At 49.4% G+C, this 18,936-nt stretch overlaps 1 protein-coding gene across 4 annotated transcripts in view; it reads left to right on the top strand.

The window, feature by feature from the left end:
* LOC144336410 (disco-interacting protein 2 homolog B-like) overlaps positions 1-12,607 on the top strand; it is a 105,325-nt gene extending 92,718 nt beyond the window's left edge. Inside the window, exons 4-5 of one of the 4 annotated variants that reach the window (XM_077974827.1) lie at positions 4,175-4,357; positions 12,281-12,607. In XM_077974827.1, the coding sequence (XP_077830953.1) occupies positions 4,175-4,356 (182 nt within the window). In that variant the 3' untranslated portion in view covers position 4,357; positions 12,281-12,607. Of the gene's footprint in view, positions 1-2,699; positions 4,925-6,703; positions 8,757-12,280 lie in introns of those variants that run through there. The other 3 variants (XM_077974825.1, XM_077974828.1, XM_077974826.1) reach the window with 3 other exon arrangements.
* The last annotated feature ends 6,329 nt before the right edge of the window (positions 12,608-18,936 follow it).

Below are 18,936 nucleotides of genomic sequence, written 5' to 3'. Positions count from 1 at the left end.
GTCTGATGTGCTCCGGCCAAAGCCACGCTTCTCGGAGGGAGTTTCCCTTCACACATCCGGAAATCATCAACATCTAGTCTCCCCACAGAACAAATCCTTCCCTAGGAGGCAGACGCTTGGCTGTAACATGGGGTAATGAGGGGCGCGCCTTCGTGCCCACTCTGTAGTGTTTCCTGTTACCTATTTTACCTTAAGCTACAAATGATTCCCGTTTACACGGGACACAGTGACACAGACAGCAAAACACATGAGATTCAGTGTGATCCCACACCCGTCACTGCTGACCTCAAGTGCTTTGTTCGTTTTGCTTCTAGAGTTTGTACTCTCTCCCGGGGTTCCAGGCCTGTGGATTCAACCAACCATAGATCAACATATTTTTTAATGTGTTTGTACTAAGCATTCAGACTTTATTATTCATTAAACAACTACTCGCATGGAATGTCCATGGTATAGCTGTTACGAGCAACCCTGACATGACTGTCTGCAGGAGGATGTGCATATGTCATATGCAAACACAATGCCATTTTATTGCAGGGACCTCAACGCCCAAAGACTTTGGATTCCATAGGCAGTCCTGCAGCCCACCCCCATGGGCACTGTGGAATGGCTATAATAGAAAATATGGAGGTTTTAAACAGTTATGTACTAAATCTAATCTTTTGTTAAGAAATTAATGTGTATCACTTGTATTATTTGGAAGTCCTTCCTGGCCCAGAGACTTGACATGTTCTTATCTTTTTGTCCACGGATCTAGCCATTCCAGTAAGCTTGTTGAACACAAATCAATTTTACAATGAAATTCTTATAAGAATCACACTCAATCTGTAAGCTGCTTTGGTTTTTAAAGTGAAATAACCAATAGTTTTGCCAACCTGCTATATCATAGAATAACAGGATAAAGCAGCCCCATGGCATGCAAAAACATGGGGTTTCAAAGCTAACCAGTATAAAACACGTTACAAACCCCTAAATATGAAAACGTTTTACACCAAAACATATATTCCAGAAAAAAACAAGATGTTCAAAAAAGCCCTTTGCAGAAAAGCACTTTCCCCTTCATTTTTCACACGGTTTCCTGAAGCTTGTGTTTGGTGATGACCATGAACCAGAAGTAGCGTCCGCTGCAACTACTGTTACAGCAACACAGAATATTAAGGGAAAAAAAAAAAAAAAGGCCGGGCGCGGTGGCTCAAACCTGTAATCCCAGCACTTTGGGGGGCCAAGACGGGCGGATCACGAGGTCAGGAGATCGAGACCATCCTGGCTAACACGGTGAAACCCCATCTCTACTAAAAAATACGAAAAAAAAAAAAAAAAACCTAACCGGGCGAGGTGGCGGGCGCCTGTAGTCCCAGCTACTCGGGAGGCTGAGGCAGGAGAATGGCGTAAACCCAGGAGGCGGAGCTTGCAGTGAGCTGAGATCCGGCCACTGCACCCCAGCCTGGGCGACAGAGCGAGACTCCCTCTCAAAAAAAAAAAAAAAAAGGACAAGCATATTTCCTATTGATGAGAACAGGTAGAGTGTTATAAAATGAGTGTGTACTAAAGTCAACAATGTTCAAATTCTAGGTCTCCCACAGACACTAGACGGTAACCGCCAAAGCTTATGTACCTGGCAACGTTCAAGGGGACCAAGTTCAGAGCTGTCACAATGCAGCACCATCCTCACGCGATTATCTCAGGCAGGTTTGAGGGCAAGTGCCCCCGTCACAGTGGGAAAGCTGCCCAGCCCATCACTTCCTGAGATCACAGACCTTCGCCTTCCCACGTCTTCAATAGTTCCTTTACACCGGGAACCACACAACAAAACCTAAAACACTTCCTCAAATCTCAAGACAGTCTTTAGAGCTCTTTTCCTTGCCCCTTCTCTTACTGAAAAAGCTTATTTTGTAAGCAACCTGTAGTGCTTACCAGAGCTGGGGCGGGAGGAGAGCTAGTGTTTGGTAGACCGAGTTTCAAGCGTGGGGAGACCAGAAAGTACTGGAGATGGATGGCGGTGATCGCAGCACGACAGTGTGAACACACTTAATGCCACAAAACCATACACTTAAAAATAGAGTGCTGTGTAACTTTACCACAATCAAAAAACTGAGAAAAGTCATCTATAATTACTGTCTCCAATATCTTCCATCCTGTAAGTTACATTTGCTTTCGGCAATCCTCAGAGCAATCATGAAAAACTAATACCCTGTCGTCTCTGAAACGCAAAGTCGTTCAAGGGCTTTGGTTATAGGAAAGTAGCTGGAAAGCAAAGCGTCCGTTAGGCACAGCAGCCGTGATAGGACAAACACACGGTAGGAAGGTGGTGGTCATGCTACACACAGATGGGAAGGGTGTGGGGAGCCACAACACCTGATGCTTGGGAGGCACCTGGGCAGGAGCTGAGAATGTACCAAACACGTTCGATCATGCAACATTCACGGACCCCGAGTCCAGCCACCACCGCTGACATCCACTGTGGCTGGGGTGTCCTCCCAGCCTGTGATGGCTCGCTCCTTCGGTTAACTGCCTTGAATCTACTGGTTCCTCTCCTCATGGGCCTCTTTCCTGTCGTCTTCCTGTCATTTTTCTGTCAGCAAACACATTTCCTGTCATTTTCCTGAACTGACATGACATTTCCTGTCATTTTCCTGAACTGACATGACATTTCCTGTCATTTTCCTGAACTGACATGTCATTTCCTGTCATTTTCCTGTCAGCAAGCACATGCGTCCAGCCTGACCTTGCTGATGTGCTCCAGCGGCCCTGGACTCGAGCCGCACTGTTCCATCAGTGTGGCATTCGCGAGTTACCTCCTGGGAAATGCCAGGTGATGGTAACATCAACCAGGAGGCACAGCTGAGAAGCAGAACGCATGGTGCAGTGCCCAGAACGTCACGTCCTTGAACAGACGCTCCGTATCTTCTCCTCTCCTGCCAGAGCTTCACTGTAGGAAGGCGGCCATTCTTCCAGTGCTGCTACTTCCAACACCGGGGAAAGCAAGCTTCAGAAATGAACGGTGTCAAAGAGGGAGGACCCACCAGCAGGGCTACCGGCAGCCAGACAACCGCAGCCCCAGCATTCCCCAGCCACCATGACTGACAGCCCAGGCTCCAGAAATGCACGGCTTCAACCTTAGGAGTAAAAACCCTCCCAATCCAACTATTATTTTCAACAATGGGATTGAGGAATGAGGTGTTCTAACCCTGCCTCTCTCGACAGCACAGATCATCAGATCCCAGTTCTTATAGGATTGGGGAGTGGGGTGGGGTGGGGTGGTTCCTAACCCTGCCCGCCTTCATAGAAAAGAACTTGGATATGATGACCTGTGCTAGATTAGCACTTTGCTTCTGCCATATGCAGTCATCCTCAGCACCAGGAAGAGTCAGAATCGTTGAGTGATGACACCAATACCAACACACGCCGTTCTGCGGCTCTGGTAACTGGCTGCACAGATACAACCCGATAGTGGTGAGGTCTAAAGACATCACCAGTCTTCCCAAGGATTGTGTTCCTGAATATTTTGCGTTTGGAATAACGATCTTCTTTGCCAGGGCTGAGCCATGCTTCCCTCTCGCCTGTCCTCTGCCTTCACCAGCTTCGTGTGCGCTTCCGGACAAGTGTTTGTGCAGGTGCTAGCACTTATTTCCACAGCGAGAATATACACAGACACCACACAGAAATGGGCAACCCCGTTAGGAGCTGTGCAGGGAGATCTAACTCATCCCATGTGCCAAATTCCTGTTGCCATGGAAATTAAACTAACTAAACTAACGTTGCTATGATCTCATCTCTTACTGTACCACTAAAGATCATCCGGGTAAGAGGAATGTGCCTCTGCATAGCATTCAGCTCACATTTACATGTCGGTTTTTCCTGAATATGGTTATGTGAGATAGAAATCAGTAAGATGGGGTGTAACATACAGTATAGGATCGTTGTGTCTCCTAGCCTCAAACACTTCAAGATCCTCAGAAAATGAAGTTTAACTCTGGGGACGTGAGTTACATAGTAACTTGTTTTGGATACTATCATATCAACACCAAATAACTTCTTGAATTCCTTTTTAAATTGAAAAGCAATTTACAAAGCACAAAAAGCCCCAATATTAAAGAATACAATTCAGTCTTTTTAGCATATTCTAAAAGCTGCACATCAACCACTAGTATGTAATTCCGGGACTTTTTCACCACAGGCCAAAGAAACCTTGAACCCATTAAGAGTCAGCACCTGGCTCCTTCCTTCTACCAGCCCCTGGCAATCACCAGCCAACTTCCTTTTCTCTGGATTTGCACATTCTGGACACCTGTTGTGAGGAGAATCGTACAGTGCATGACCTTTGGTGTGACCTTCGGTGCTGACATCTTTCACGTCTAAGGTGAGTGGAATCTCAGTGAGTGACCGGTTGACAGACACCTGGACTGTTTCTACTACTATGAATAATGCTGCTGTGAAGATTCAGGCATGACATACTTTTTGGAAAAAATGTTTTCAGTTTTCTTGAGCATATGGCTAGGAGTGAAATTGCTGGGTCGTACGGTGATTTCATGCTTTTCTGAGGAACTGTCGGACTTTTCCAAATCAACTGCACCATTTTACTTCCCCTCCCACTAGCAATATATCAAGATTTCAGTTTTCCCCAATTCACCAACATGTCACTGTCCAATACTGGGGTTTTACCCACCCATCACGGTGGTTGTGAAGTGTTATTTCACGGTGGTTTTGATTTCCATTTCTAAGATGACGAATTCTGCTAAACATCTCATGTGCTTTTTAAGGCATTGATATGTCTTTCTTTGGAGAGTGTCTATTCAAATCCTTTGTCCATTTTTAAATTGGATTTTTATTAAGAGTTTTTGAATATATTCTTGATATCAGGTCCTTATCGTGATCATGTATCCTGTTCTGTGGGTTGTCATTTTACTTTAATAGTATCCTCTGAATTGAACATTTTTAATTTTGATACCGTCTTTTTCCCTTCAGTTGCTTGTTATAGCTTTAGACGTCTCAGCCAAGGAAACATTGCCTAATCCAACCTAACAGTTTCTCCAGGATTCTCCCCTAAAGGTGTTATGAGCTGAACTGTCCCCCTCCCCCAAGATTCCATGTTAAAGTCACAACCCCAGAAACCCAAAATGTCACTGTATTTACATACAGGGCCTTTAACTTGGCAATTTAGGTCCCATAAGATCTTAAAAGTAGGGCCTGATCCAGTATGACTGGTGTTCTTTTAAGAGAATTTAGACACAGTCCTCAGTGCTGCATACACGTGAGAGAAACCTGTGAGGACACAGAGAAGAAGCTGTCTACACAGCATGGGGTGAGGCCCCAGAGAATCCAACCCTGCCCCCCTCACCTTGATCCCAGGCTTCCAGTCTCCAGAAAAAAGGAAATAAGATGCTATTGTCTAAGTCGCACGGTCTGTGGTGTCCGTTATGGTACCCAGCAGACTGACAGAATGGGTCTCAGTCAGCTCCTTACATTGGAACCATGTTGAGCTTTGCGTGTAGGGTGAGGAAGGGTCCAGTCCATCCTTTTCTATGTGGATACCCCAGTTGTCCCAGCACCATTGAGTTGTGAAAGGAAAAAAGTAAAGCAACCCTTGCTGTCCTCTCTCCATCAACAGATTAGAAGATACACTGAAGAATCATGGACAATTTTGTCGGTTTAAGCCAGTGGTTTTCAAACTTTTGGGTCTCAGGAACCCTTTGCACTTTATTAAAGAGCACAAAAAAGCTTTCTCATCAGGCCGGGAGTGGTGGCTGCTCATGCCTGTAATCCCAGCACTTTGGGAGGCAGAGACAGGTGGATCACTTGAGGTCACGAGTTCGAGACCGGCCTGGCCAACATGGTGAAACACCGTCTCTACTAAAATACAAAAATTAGCCTGGCATGGTGCTGAACACCTGTAGTGCCGGCTACTAGGGAGGCTGAGGCAGGAGAATCGCTTGAACTCAGGAGGCAGAGGTTGAAGTGAGCTGAGGTCACACCACCGCACTCCGGCCTGCGTGGCAGAGCAAGACTCCGTCTCAAAAAAAAAAAAAAAAAAAAAAAGAACATAATTTAGTTTCTTTTACAAGGATAAAGTCATTACATCTTAACACAGTCTTAAAGAAGAAACCATTTTCCAAAATAAGCAGCAGCGTGGCAACAGTTTGTGCTGCTGTGAAAACACCTAACATCTCTGCACCTCAGACAGCAGGATTCTCATGCCTGCATCTGCGTTCAGTGGGCTGCAGAGCCATGGCTGAAGTTTATGAAGAAAGTCCGACCCCATACTGATATGCAATTAGGAAGCAGTATTTTCATTGTGTTTTCAGATCATTTTAGGTATTCTCTGCTGCCAAATGTAACAAGTGGCACTTCCGTACAGGCTGTCTGCAACACAGAGTCTGTGCTCTGGTCGACGGGCCTTTCTGCCCCAATTCCTTCTAAGTCGACTGGTCCGTCTTGCACTTGAATGGCTTTTACCAGCACACGATTTTGTAATCACACATTGGTTAGAAAATACTGGTTCAGAGTTATGAGCGGCTTCCACATTTCATTATATGTCCAAAAAAAAAAAAAAAAAAAAACCCACATCAGTATCACCATTGATCACATGAGAAAGTGGTGGACACAAGATTTTTATGTTTTAATATTCGCTGGAAAGCTCAAATGTCTATCATTGGGAAAAATGTAAGGTACTTTCCTTGAGATGAAAGTCATTTTGTTCATTTTTCAGGTCACACCTGCAAATACCTCCATCTGAAGTGGCATCTTTTGTAAGTCATTCTTTATATAAAGGCGGCCGTTAGTGGAACAAGTGGTTCTGCAGGTTCATAGTTCAGAGGCACCAGTGCTCTCCCAAGAGATAACCATAAAATCCGCAGAAGACGCACCTGTGCGCACTTCCTGTTTCTCACTCAGAACATTCCAGAAGGAACCCTGAATCCCAATGCCACAGCGGGACTGAAGTTTGCTCTCAGCCACACAATAAACCCAGGGAGCTCCCCCAGCCCCCACCCCGAGGCCACAGCCTTGGTCCTCTATCTGGTCTAGGGGGGCTCCTGCAGCTCCAGCCTAACAGGGAACAGAAGGCACCCACATGTCACAAAGCCCTCCCAAGGCCCAGCGAGCACTTCTGCTTATGTGCCAGCCAAGTGCGTTTGACAATTCTACAGCCAGCTGTACGGCAGGTAGCGAGGTACCCAGCAAATACTCAGGGCTCACGTTACTAAGGAAGGTGCACAGCGAGGGACCCAGCAAGTACTCAAGGCTCACGTTATGGAGGAGGAAACCAGGCAGATAGTGAGGTACCCAGCAGGGTTCACGTTACCCAGGAGGAAAGGAGGGTAGAGACAAGGGGGCTGGAACAGTCTGTCATAACCTTTAGCATTTACAAGGCTCGCTGAAGATTATCTGATTTGATCGTCACAACAGCTCACAAGATAGGCAGAGGCATGACTGTTTTCACTTCATAAAAAGAGATCCCGAGAACTGATGATGACCACGTGCTCTTCCCACAGGCTCCCAGAAATCCTCCTCAAATCATCTCTCAGTTGTATACATGTGATAATATCTCAGTCACGTCCCCTCTCTGCAGGGGAATTTTACTGCCGCCCTGCTGTTCCTTCGCACCCCTGCCCTCTCCTGCATTTCAGCCATGCCCACCATCCATGGGGAGTCTGCACCACCCCACCCCTGCTGCTGCTGATGGCTTGGGTCACGCTTACCTTTCATTTCCACCTACAGGGACCTGTTCTTCCTTCAAATGCAGCTCAAACTCACTCATTGTGTGAAGCCTTTCTGTCATGTGTAAAATCAGTCTGTGGAACGCTTCATTTAGGAGGTGCTTATGTTGCCTCATTGGCTGTGATCAGGACCAAATTCTGAGCAAACCAGGTGGTCCCCTCTCCCCATCTCTGCTCCAGTGCACTTAAAACAAGGATTCCTGGAAGCATCTTTTTAGTCCAATTCATGCATGAGTCTGCCCCACACACTGCAGAAAAGCCCTGGTGGTCGGTGGTCAGGGCTCAGGGCCCCCCAGGTAGGTAAGGAGAGCTTAGTGCCCTCTCTGGAGTTGTCGCTCAGAGACCCACGGCTGGAAGGGAAGAAACTTGCATCCTGTGAAACATCTAGGCCCCGAGACCCACTCAGGAGTGGAAAACGGGGAAGGAGCCTTGAACAGACCCTCGGGAGGGCAGACAGTGGGAGCCACGGAGGCCACCAGGAAGGAGGGAGGCAGGCAGTGAGGCCACAGGTGATGTGGCCGGGAGGGAGGTGTTGTGACCAGAGGTGAGGTGGTGGGCGGATGACACGGCGTGGTGTGGGGAGGAGATGTGGCCAGGGCAATGTGGCCAGGGAAGAAGACACAGCTGGAAGGAAGCGACAAGAGGGGTCTCCAGGCCCCAGACTGTGCCTGATTTATAGATGACATTTTACTTAAGATGTTATATCTAACTTTAAAGAAAAGTAGCAATTTCGACCCTTGTGTACATTTAAAGCACGGTACAAATTGAGCACATTTCCCAAACCAAAGAACAGGGCATTGAAGAAAAAATTCATTTAAGATCAGAAATAAAGAGATCCTACAGCTCTTCCAGTCCAATCCCCACCCTAACGTGAATGGGGGGAAAAGGAAGTAGATTCTAGTCAGTCAGCATTAAAGGCAAAACCGATCCACTTTACTTTCTAGACAGAAAACAAGAAGCTCATCAAGGAATCCCTACAAACAGTACCTTTAGTAGTTCCCGAAATGCAAAATTCACCTACAAATTAAATCAACTGCTAAGTGTGTATAGAGTAATTTTTTTCATTATTGCCTTCCTCATCTGCAGGGGCTTTTTTAGACCTTGTTTCCCCTTAATTGCCTCCAACACCCAGGAAATTTAAACCCCACAAGTAAACTGTGTCTCGATTCATGCCCAGCGTCCTTTGGAGCAGACAGTCCGTTGCTCTAAGACGTTCTTGTCACCTAAGCACCGAGTACAGCCTGAGAACGCACAACACGCACTCACACAAACTCAGACAGTCAACAGGTGAGATACGGCACATGAGGAGGAAGACAAGATAAATGAGCTTCACTGACACCCCAGATCCGACAAGAAATGACACACGCAGCCTGCTCTGGTGCAGGTGACTCCTGGAAAACAGCCAAGGACAGCATTTGGAGAAGCAGCACCGCAGGCCAGGAGGGTCTGGGGGCTTAAGAAGGGAGGGGCGCCCCGACCAGGTACTGGGGGATTCAGAAGGGAGGGGTGCCCCGACCAGGTGCTGGGGCTTCAGAGGGGATTGGTGCCCCGATCACTTCCTGGGGGCTTCAGAGGCAAGGGGTACCCTGACCACGTGCTGGGACTTCAGACGAGAAGGCACCCCGACCGGGTCCTGGGGGCAGCAGGACAAGCCCAGGGTTCCGTCGTCACTTTTCACTCCCTACTCCCGAATCTCGCCCTGAAGTTGCAGCCAGTCCAGGTATTCATTTACCCATAAAATTAAGTATCTGTGAGTAACACAAGTCACTAATCCACACAGATCTGAGTCTACAGACACCTCCCAGAGACGCCACCATCCCTTCTGGTAGAAGAACAGCCCAGGGGCCCACGCTGCTAGGAAGGGAGACTGTCTCCAGCCTGACGCTGCAGAGTCCTCAACACAAAGTCTACCTCTGGAACCATGCCGTCTCCTACAGAGGCAACTAGGGGCATGTAGGGTTTTTTAAAATCTTTTTTTTTTCTTAAGACAGAGTCTCCCTCTGTCACCCAGGCTGGAGTGCAGTGGCTCGATCTCGGCTTGCTGCAACCTCTGCCTCTCGAGTTCAAGTGATTCTTCTGCCTCGGCCTCCCGAGTAGCTGGAATTACAGGCGCCTGTCACCGCGCCTGACTATTTTATTTATATTTTTAAGTACAGATGGGATTTCACCTTGTTGGCCAGGCTGGTCTTGAACACCTGACCTCACATGATCCACCCGCCTCGACCTCCCAAACTGCTGGGAATACACGCATGAGCCACGGTGCCCGGGCCATATAGCTATTTAAATTTGACTAAAATTAAATAAAATTAGAAGTTCTCATTTACACTTCAAGCATTCAGTTACCCACAGGCGGCCACTGACCAGAGGCTGGTAGAGATGTCACACTCCACACTGCAGAAGGATCTAGGGACGAAATGGCTCTAAGATCATCTCAGAATCTTTATGTTGAAGCTACTGAAGTTTTACTCTGATTATTATAGACATCAGCATTCTCCCACTTAAAAATGTCAGTGCTATTGCAATGATCAGATCTGTGACTTCCCATCAGCTCTTCTCTTCCTGGATAGATAACTGTAGAGCATCTGCACTCTGCCTCCACACTAAGGGGTAGTAGAAGGCTCCGTGTAAAATCAGGGGGAGAAAAAAAAAATGAATCCCTAGTCCGCCTCCCCCCCTACGATTTTGTGAAACTCCTCTTAATATGCAGAATAACTGCCAGAGTTGCAATAAAGAAGCATCCCTTGACCAGGAAGCAGCAGGGAAGCAAGAGGAGGGAGATGCGAAGACCCTCCGTTCCCTCTGGGACCCCAGGCCCAGCCAGGACTGAGAAGGGCCGCACAGCCCGGCAGACCCGCACACCTGATGCGAACCATACACTCGGCTTCCCTGGGCCTCGGTCCCCTGCTCTGCCCTCACTGGCCACTGTGGCTCTGGGTAGAGGCAGCTCCCTGAGCCCCAACACCCACAGCCAGTCCCCTCCTTGCAGGTCTCAGCTGTGCTCTCACTGCCTCCCTGACGCTTCTCATCATCCGCGTACCGTGTCCACTCTACCCCACAGCCCTTGCTACCGCCCACCCCACCATGGAGCCAAGCACACAGCAGGTGCCCAAGACGCCCCAGTGGGCGGGCATGCCAGCGTAGGGCTTGGAGTTCCAAGGGCCTCGTCCCGCATAACACCACAAACGCCACGGAGGCTGTGGAAGGGGTCCAGGTTTCAGGCCTGTACTCAGCTTCTCCTGGCCCCCGAGGCCAAGAACCTAGCAAGGGAGCGCAGCCGGAAGCAGGGTCCCAAACCCCCTTCATGCTCCTCAAGAGGAAGGGGGCTTCGGGGCACAACCCCACGAGCGTCTTCCTCCTGCCAGGCTGCCTGTCACAGCCCCGACACCTTCACAGCAGGGAAACCCACTCCTGTGAGGAGAAAACCACCAAGTACAACAGGAGCCACGTCCCCCGCAGCGTCTGCTGAGCCCAATAGCGACAGCAGCAGCCGGGCCCCCACTCAGCACACACCGACTCCGAACCCGCCACGCACACCACAAGGCCGACCATCTTGAAGCTCAGCTTCCACTCGTCAGGGCCCTCTTCCAGGAGAGCTCGGCATGTCTATCTTCCCTGGGATCACAGAAAGGAGTGGGACCCAACCCCGAGTGTGCACAAAGTTAAGCTCCCACTAGCTGTGCAGACAACCTCCCTAGCCCTGGACTGAGAAGGGGCCAAGCGCAAACAGCCATATTTTGCCCGCACAGGTACGGAATTCAGTCAGCTCTCTCAATGAAGTCGTGACAGGTCAACTCCAGGCTCCTCAGTGCTCTGGGGTTCACCTCGGGCCACTGCACCTTTGAAACGTGGCTGTGGACTCCTCTAGGGTGCTCACTTTCACGGCCCATTTCATTCAGACACTGCAGGCCCCTACCGTGATGTCAATACCCAGGACACCCCTGCTGGCATCCTCTGAGATGCTGCTGCAGCTGCAGTTGCAGCTGCAGCTGCTGTGATCTGAGAACAGCCATGCACAGGCATCAAAGGGAGGACTTCTCAAGTCTCCTCCAGGGGCAGTGACTACCGCTTTGAAAGACGTTGCACTGAATCCTGGGTGAGCCTGGCTTGGTCCGCAATCTAATCCGGGTTGCTGGGGAGACACACTCTGTTGTAATTGACAGAGGCTGTGGGTGGCAGCTCTACCAAGACTGATAATTGCAACTAGTCTGAGATTTACTATCCATACTTTCTATTTGATGTTTCAAAGGAAAGCATCGTGAAGTTCCAGTAGCAAGGAATTTTCTACAATCTATCACATTAAGATACAGCAGAAATGTAGCTAAAATGTTCATAGGGTCTATGCAGAGGAAGAGATGGGTCTATTTCAGGAAAAGTGCTTGCTGGCTTTTTAGAAACATAGTGAAATCCCTGACAAGTAAAAGGTTGTTTATACTTTTTCTTTGGAACAGAGGGAAAGTTCTTTCTTATTATTTGAATACATTAACTATATTTAAGTGTTCTGGTAGACTGAGTATTAAATATTCAAAAGGAAGTAATTCTGTTCGGTCTATTTCATTCTTTAAATGTAGCTTTCAAAAACTGACAAATACCTGGCCGGGTGCAGTGGCTCACGCCTGTAATCCCAGCACTTTGGGAGGCCGAGGCTGGTGGATCACGAGGTCAGGAGATTGAGACCATCCTGGCTAACACGGTGAAGCCCTGACTCTACTAAAAACGCAAAAAATTAGCCTGGTGTGTTGGCGGACACCTGTGGCCCCAGCTACTCGAGAGACTGAGGCAGGAGAATGGCGTGAACCTGGGAGGTGGAGCTTGCACTGAGCCGAGATCACACCACTGCACTCCAGCCTGGGCGACAGAGCAAGACTCCATCTCAAAAAAGAAAAAATAAATAAAAAGTGGAAAACACCCCATATCTGCCCTGGCTCCGGCTATCTCCATGGAGTGGACAGAGCTTGAGAAAAGCTCACTGTGGAGGCGTAGAAGGCCAGGCCAGGCCGGGCCGGGCCGGGCCTTTGCTCAGCAGATGAGCAAGAGGGTCAGCCACCCTAGTGAAGAAGCCCATGTTTGCTATGTTACTGATGATACCCACATAAATTTCTATTTGCCTCCCACACAGACCTGGGATCTATGTTTGAGCAAGCGACTCATACCAACAGTCCCTCCATGCCATCATTTCCCTGACCTCCCCCAGAAAAGCCAGGCCAGGCAGCGTCCCCACACGGGCACTGGGGCCCAGGAAGATCCTGGTCCTGCCCCTCTTCTCTCTCGTCCCTGCAGCACCCTGGCTTGCTGTGGAAGCCCAGCAGTGCTGGCTGAACCCACGTTCACCTGGGGCATTCAGGAGAAGCCTCTGTGCAGAAATCAACTGGGAAGTAGGATTGTGTGTGCTGGCAGGTCACTCGAATGGATTTGCAGAACTCAGTTTTCAACACAGGTGCGCCACCAAGTCCCTCAAGCCCTTTGTGAGCCTAGAGCCACAGAGCCATTTGCGGCATTCTCACAATCTCTAACAACCCTGCACAGAGGCCCTGTTTTTCCAAAGGACCATATAATTTTCCGTGTAGACAAAGTTTGACATAATGAAATAAAGTGAAGTCACCACTTCTATTTTCTATTAATCCATTCATTCAAACAAGTATCTCTTGAGTATGTGCATCGAATACTGTGGAATTAGGATTTAGTCCATGCCTTCAAGAAATATACATCACAGAAGAAAAGGTATAGCTTGTAACTAACAGTGCTGAACAGGCAAGAAATAAACATCATAGAAGGAAAGGTGTAGCTTATAACTAACAGTGGTGAACAGGACAGAATTTCACAGGCTCATCAGGAGCCACCGAGGAGGAAGCCATGATTCACATCCACCTGCAGTAGATAAATGTTTCCCGGATAAAGTAACTCTTCTACAGTGATATCTGCTCCTTATTGTTTAATCCTGCTCGATAGGGTATTAAATTACCACTTTATGTGCTGCTTATATAAAATACATCATTGTCAGGGGAGGTTATAAAATAATACTTCACACAAGCTTGGGCTGTGAATGGTGTGAGGCAATGAGACGATGTGTTCCCGTGTTCTCGAGACGCAGAAGGGTCAAGACCCTGCTTCCCTTCTCCTCCCCACCGCCCTGTTCCCAGATGAGGGGTGGAGGCAATGCCGCCGGGCAGTCCTAGAGCTGGCTCCAGGGCCAGGACAGCACGCCCAGACTCTCTGTGCCCCATGTGATAAATACAGACTATGGGGCAATCACCAATTTACCTGGCAGTGGGGAGAGTCCTTCGTCAAAAGCCTGTGCTTCCAGGAGCCAGGACAAAGCAGGAGCCCCTAGGAAAACAGTTCCGGGTGATCCTGAAACCTGGGCAGAGTCACAGTCTGGCAGGAAGCACCAGTGATGCAGGTGTGCCCAAGACTGGGAGGATGGCCAGATGCCTGGAGACCAGACCGGCCTGCAGGAGATGACCACCTCTCTCTGGTTCATTAGAGACAGACAGTCTGGGCTTCACTTTTGTATGTGGAGTCTCACAGTACAGAAATATCACAAAGGGATTAGACTTCGTATACCCCAATTTTTTAAATTAAAAACACACAATTATTTCAACTAATTCTAAATCCAACAAAGAAAAATAAGTAAGTATATAAACGCATACATCCAAAATGTAAACCACAATCTCTTTACCCATAGGAGACCCAAAATTTAGTTTACCTTTTCTTCAGTATTATCACTTTTTTTTTAAGCCATTACTGAGGTGTCTCCTCACCGCCCCATGAGGAGGTTCATGGGCTCTTCAGGGCTCTTTGCTGTTTCATCGTTTTTTAGATTTAAGGGCAGGATCATTTTCCCACACTTGCTTGCTTCCCTGATCACCAATTTTTCACAAGGACATCATTGTGCCTCAGAAAACCTAGTAACTGAACTTCATTAAAAGTGAAAACAATAAGGACATGTTGGCTGCTATGACAGCATCCTCAGTCACCGAATCTCCCTGGGGGACCACACACACCCCCAATCTCCTTGGAACTCCAGCATGCCGGTATCGCTGTGGCGGACAGGACTGACCTACCCTGGGGGGGCATGAAAGCAAAGAGAAGAGAAAGCAGGTGACTCATTTAGGAAACTTCGGTGATTCTCTCGAGTCACGTTTCTCAAGGTGTCAGGGGAGAGCCACATGCAGGGAACCTCCTTGGCCTGGCAGGTGGCAGACTCCTGGGACCCTCCTCAGACACGTTAATCAGAGAATCTAAAGGCGGGTAGACTCTGAAAAGTATCTGTAAAGGAAGGACTTAGCTCTGCTGTGACCCTACTACACATGGGGTCATGCAGGATGCTGCTTCCGGCGTCCAGTCTCCATTTCACTCTCCTGGGAGGAACACCCGTCAAGTCACAGAGCACGGTCTTCAGCGAACACCTTCCTGCGCGACCTCCACTGTCTCCCAGCCGTGCAGGAGTAGCCGCCGAGTAGGGGAAACAAGTCTTTGCTCCTGACCCGGCCACCTTGACGCTGGGCATAAGACCAGCACTGCTACGTCTCTGGGGAAAGGAGCGGCCCTGGGCAGGAATGCACTTGGCAGCCCCGGGGAGTAGCCAGGTGTGGACGACCAGGCCTCTGCCCGCAGACACGTCAGCACGGCATCCTGGAGCAGAACTTCCAGCCCAGCTGAGCCTACAGATGGCTGCAGCCCTGGACAGCATCTTCACAGTGACCCGGGGGACTGGGCCAGAGCCGCTCAGCAGGGCTGCCCTGAATTTCCAACCTGAAAAAGCTGCACAGTCGTACGTGTATGTTGCCTTAAGCCCCTAGGTTTTGGGGTCACTTGTCACAGAGCGACAGACAGTGGATGTGCACGGACTCCCAAGGCCACGATGGCCTCTGCCGGCCTCACCCGGGCTGTCTCATCTGTTCCCGTGACATCACGTTTCTCAGAGCCAAAGGCTGCCAGGGCCCCCTCTTTTCTTCACGACGTCGTTACAAGCTCACGATACAAACTGAAAATACCCAATATGTAAAATACAACGTATGACGCAATACAGGGTGAACGCGCAGGCACATACACAGGAGAAACAGGCGCATGCGCGAAACAGGTGTATGAACACAGGAACAGGTGTACACGCATGAAAGAGGTGAACGTGTGAAGGTGTACACGCGTCAAACACGTGTGCATATACACATGAAAGCACCAGACATGAAGGGCTGTCTTTGGGAGCCTGGTTTTTAGACATCTCCCTCACCCTTTTACATCTGCACGATCACAAACACAGCACACCACAGTACTGAGGGGGAAGCCCCAGCTTCTCATGGGGGCACATGAGGCTTTTTATTTATGCCACAGGTTGCATCACTACATCCTAGGACTGCAAGGTCCCCCACTGCCAGGACTGAGTCAGGTCCACCCTGTGCTCCAAGGACCAGGCCGCCTGCCAGCCCATACGGACCTGCCCCTCAGATGGTGCAGCTGCTTCTAAAACAGAGGCTCAGCCCCACCCAGAGACCTGCAGTACCTGTTATTAAATCAAGACTTGGCTGTGGGTAAACGTGAAGATTTTTATTAAACATGACTCTGGAACATTCAAAGGACCATAACTGAATGCTCCTTTCACAGCCACGGCGTGTCCAGACGCTCATGGAGAAGGCCACGGCGTGGGAACCCACGGAGCCCCGACAAAGCAGACTCGGAGCTGAGTGGCGCAGTTAGCACCGATTTTGTTTGACACTTGCCTTTTATATTCAGATTAAAATAAAAAACAAGATGCAAAAGTAGCTCACATTCTATTTCAATTCTCTATTTTTGTAGTAACTGGGCCCCTTTCCCTCTGCTTTCCCAGCCAAGCGATAAATAGGCCCAGCTGGGATTTGTCAAAGTCTGGACCTCTGTTGTAGAGTAAGTGAGGAGGGTAGGGAGGGGAGCAGGAGTGGTGAGGAGGATTGGGGGATAGGGAGGGACAGAGGAAAGGAGAGAGAGAGAGAAACCCCCGAGGACTGGAGGCAGGAGGGATGCTCCCTGGCAGCCTCAGGTTCCCCATTCCAAGATAACTGAGCTGGCATCACGCACGCGGTACCGTCATATGACTTGGCTGACACACGCCAGAATGACAACAAAATGCTTGAGGAGAAGACTAAGCACCAGCATCTTCAGATTAAGGTAGTGTCCCGGTTTCACGCTTGCCTTGTATGACATTGTATAAATTGTAAAGATAACACATTTTCTTACCAGCCACGCTGTTCCCCAAATACTAACTATAACAAAGATCAGACAGCATCTGAGTACTGAGCGTGTGTTAAGCCCGGTGAGGTAGGCATCATTTACTTTGCTAGAGAAAGAAACAGGCTCTGAGAGAAACTTCCTGAGGCCAGGCAGCTGTCTCCAAACCCACCTCGTGCCTCCTGACCCTGAAGGTGGAGGACCCAAGTCATTCACGTCAATAATTTACCTACATGCATGTCAGATTGAGATTCAGCCCCCAGATCTAATCATCTCTATGCAGGAATGTGTCAGGAAGGTATACAATTCTATGAGTTCGACCTGGGGGAACAAAGGCAGGCACCCTCGACACAGATGTAGGGCGGAGGTGGGCGCCCAGCGCAGGAGCATGTCCAGCCCTGCCCAGTCACACAGCCACCCTGCCATGCCAGTGCAGGAGCCGCCACCGCGTCTCGGGGAAAAGCAGCTTCTCCTGCACAGGAATCTACCCCTGAAAGTGTGTTCCTGAGAAGGTGTGGACCAACATCTCAGAAATTAGACACCGTGTAACACGCTTATCTATACAGGCTGCCTATGTCAGGGAATCACCAATAATTCCCATCTCGCCATCAATTATTTCTGGTAAATACTGGTTATTCTAAGTTAACTGAGGCAACACAAGAACAATATAATGGAAATGTCAGAGTCAATCAGCTCCACCTGCTGAAGAGCTGGGACTAATGATGAAACCTAAGGAATCCTGGAGAACGCAGCAGGATCCCAGACCCCGCGGACCACCCCAGCCTCCTTCCACAGGAGAGTTAGTCGTGGGGCCAAGGAACGGCTTTCCAAGGAATCTCAGAGGATCTCAAGGTCTTGAAAGTTTAATGGGAATTGAATATTTGCATCTGAGTCACACGAGCACATTAAAAGTAAAATTTCCTCTTTCCACTAGAATTATGAGCTTGCGGCGGCGACACTGGCTGTATCTCATGCTCGTGAGATGTTTGGGCACAGCCGTGCATCTCTGGTGAATCATTTATAATAATATGAAAGAAGTGCTTGGGCCCTCGATCCAGGACCACAGACCCCACCAACGAGGGTCTAAACAGGACAAGCCTCGGCCTGGAGAGGCTGGTGTCCGTGGGGGCTGGGAGGAGCACCAAGGAAACTCAGGGGCAAGCCCCACCCAAGGTCGGCATGTCCTACCCCACGCAGTCGACATCAGCCACAGGGATCTTTTGTTGTTTTTTGTTCAGGAAGGAACATATTAAAAAGCCCGGGGCCCAGGGCCTGGACTCCTCAAAGCTCTCCACAGAGCCGGGTTAATTGGCACCTTCCGTCATGTTAAAATCAACTATATATGGCTGCTGAGGGCATCTCAGAGCAGGTGCAACGCTGAGCTTTCTTGCTGTCTGGGGAAAGCAGGAATTCCAGGCCTCTGCCTTCCTACCTCCCCAGAGGCTCTAGCCCAGATGAGCTCAACTTCTCCCAGGTGAGGAGCACAGAAAAGCTTCCCACATGCCCCTCAGGTCACACACGAGCGGTGCAGACCCTTGCACCTTGGCACGAGCCCTCCCAGAGGCAGAAGCCCAGCCCTGTGGCCCCGGCCTGGCAGGAGGCAGCTGCTGGGGCCCCTGCTCAGGGTTCAGCACAGCGAGGTCCAGCCACAGCAGGTGAGACATCCACCATCCGGCCATTCATCTTTAACCTAAAACAGACACAGGAATTTGGCAAGGGGTTCCTTCCCCTGACAAACCCATCCTTCCTGTTCTCATCTCTCCCTCCTGCCCCAGTACTGCGCCCAAGGCCACCCAGCACTGCGCCCAAGGCCTGACTCCCAGTTTCACAGGGAATCCAAGACAATTAAGATTTTGAGAAACTGGGAGCTACACAGAAAATGAGGCGGTAAAGCCAGTGTCCACTGATCCTCCCCTCCCCACAGCGGAGAACAGTCCTCGGGATAAAAACCACGGGGCAGGGAAGACGCGATCAAGGTGGGCAGGACAGAGGAGCCACAAAGCAGGTGGTTCGGAGAACAAGGCCA

Source organism: Macaca mulatta, chromosome 18, assembly GCF_049350105.2.
Source record: "Macaca mulatta isolate MMU2019108-1 chromosome 18, T2T-MMU8v2.0, whole genome shotgun sequence".
Lineage (NCBI taxonomy): Eukaryota > Metazoa > Chordata > Mammalia > Primates > Cercopithecidae > Macaca > Macaca mulatta.
This window is presented reverse-complemented; position numbering and strand designations above follow the sequence as displayed.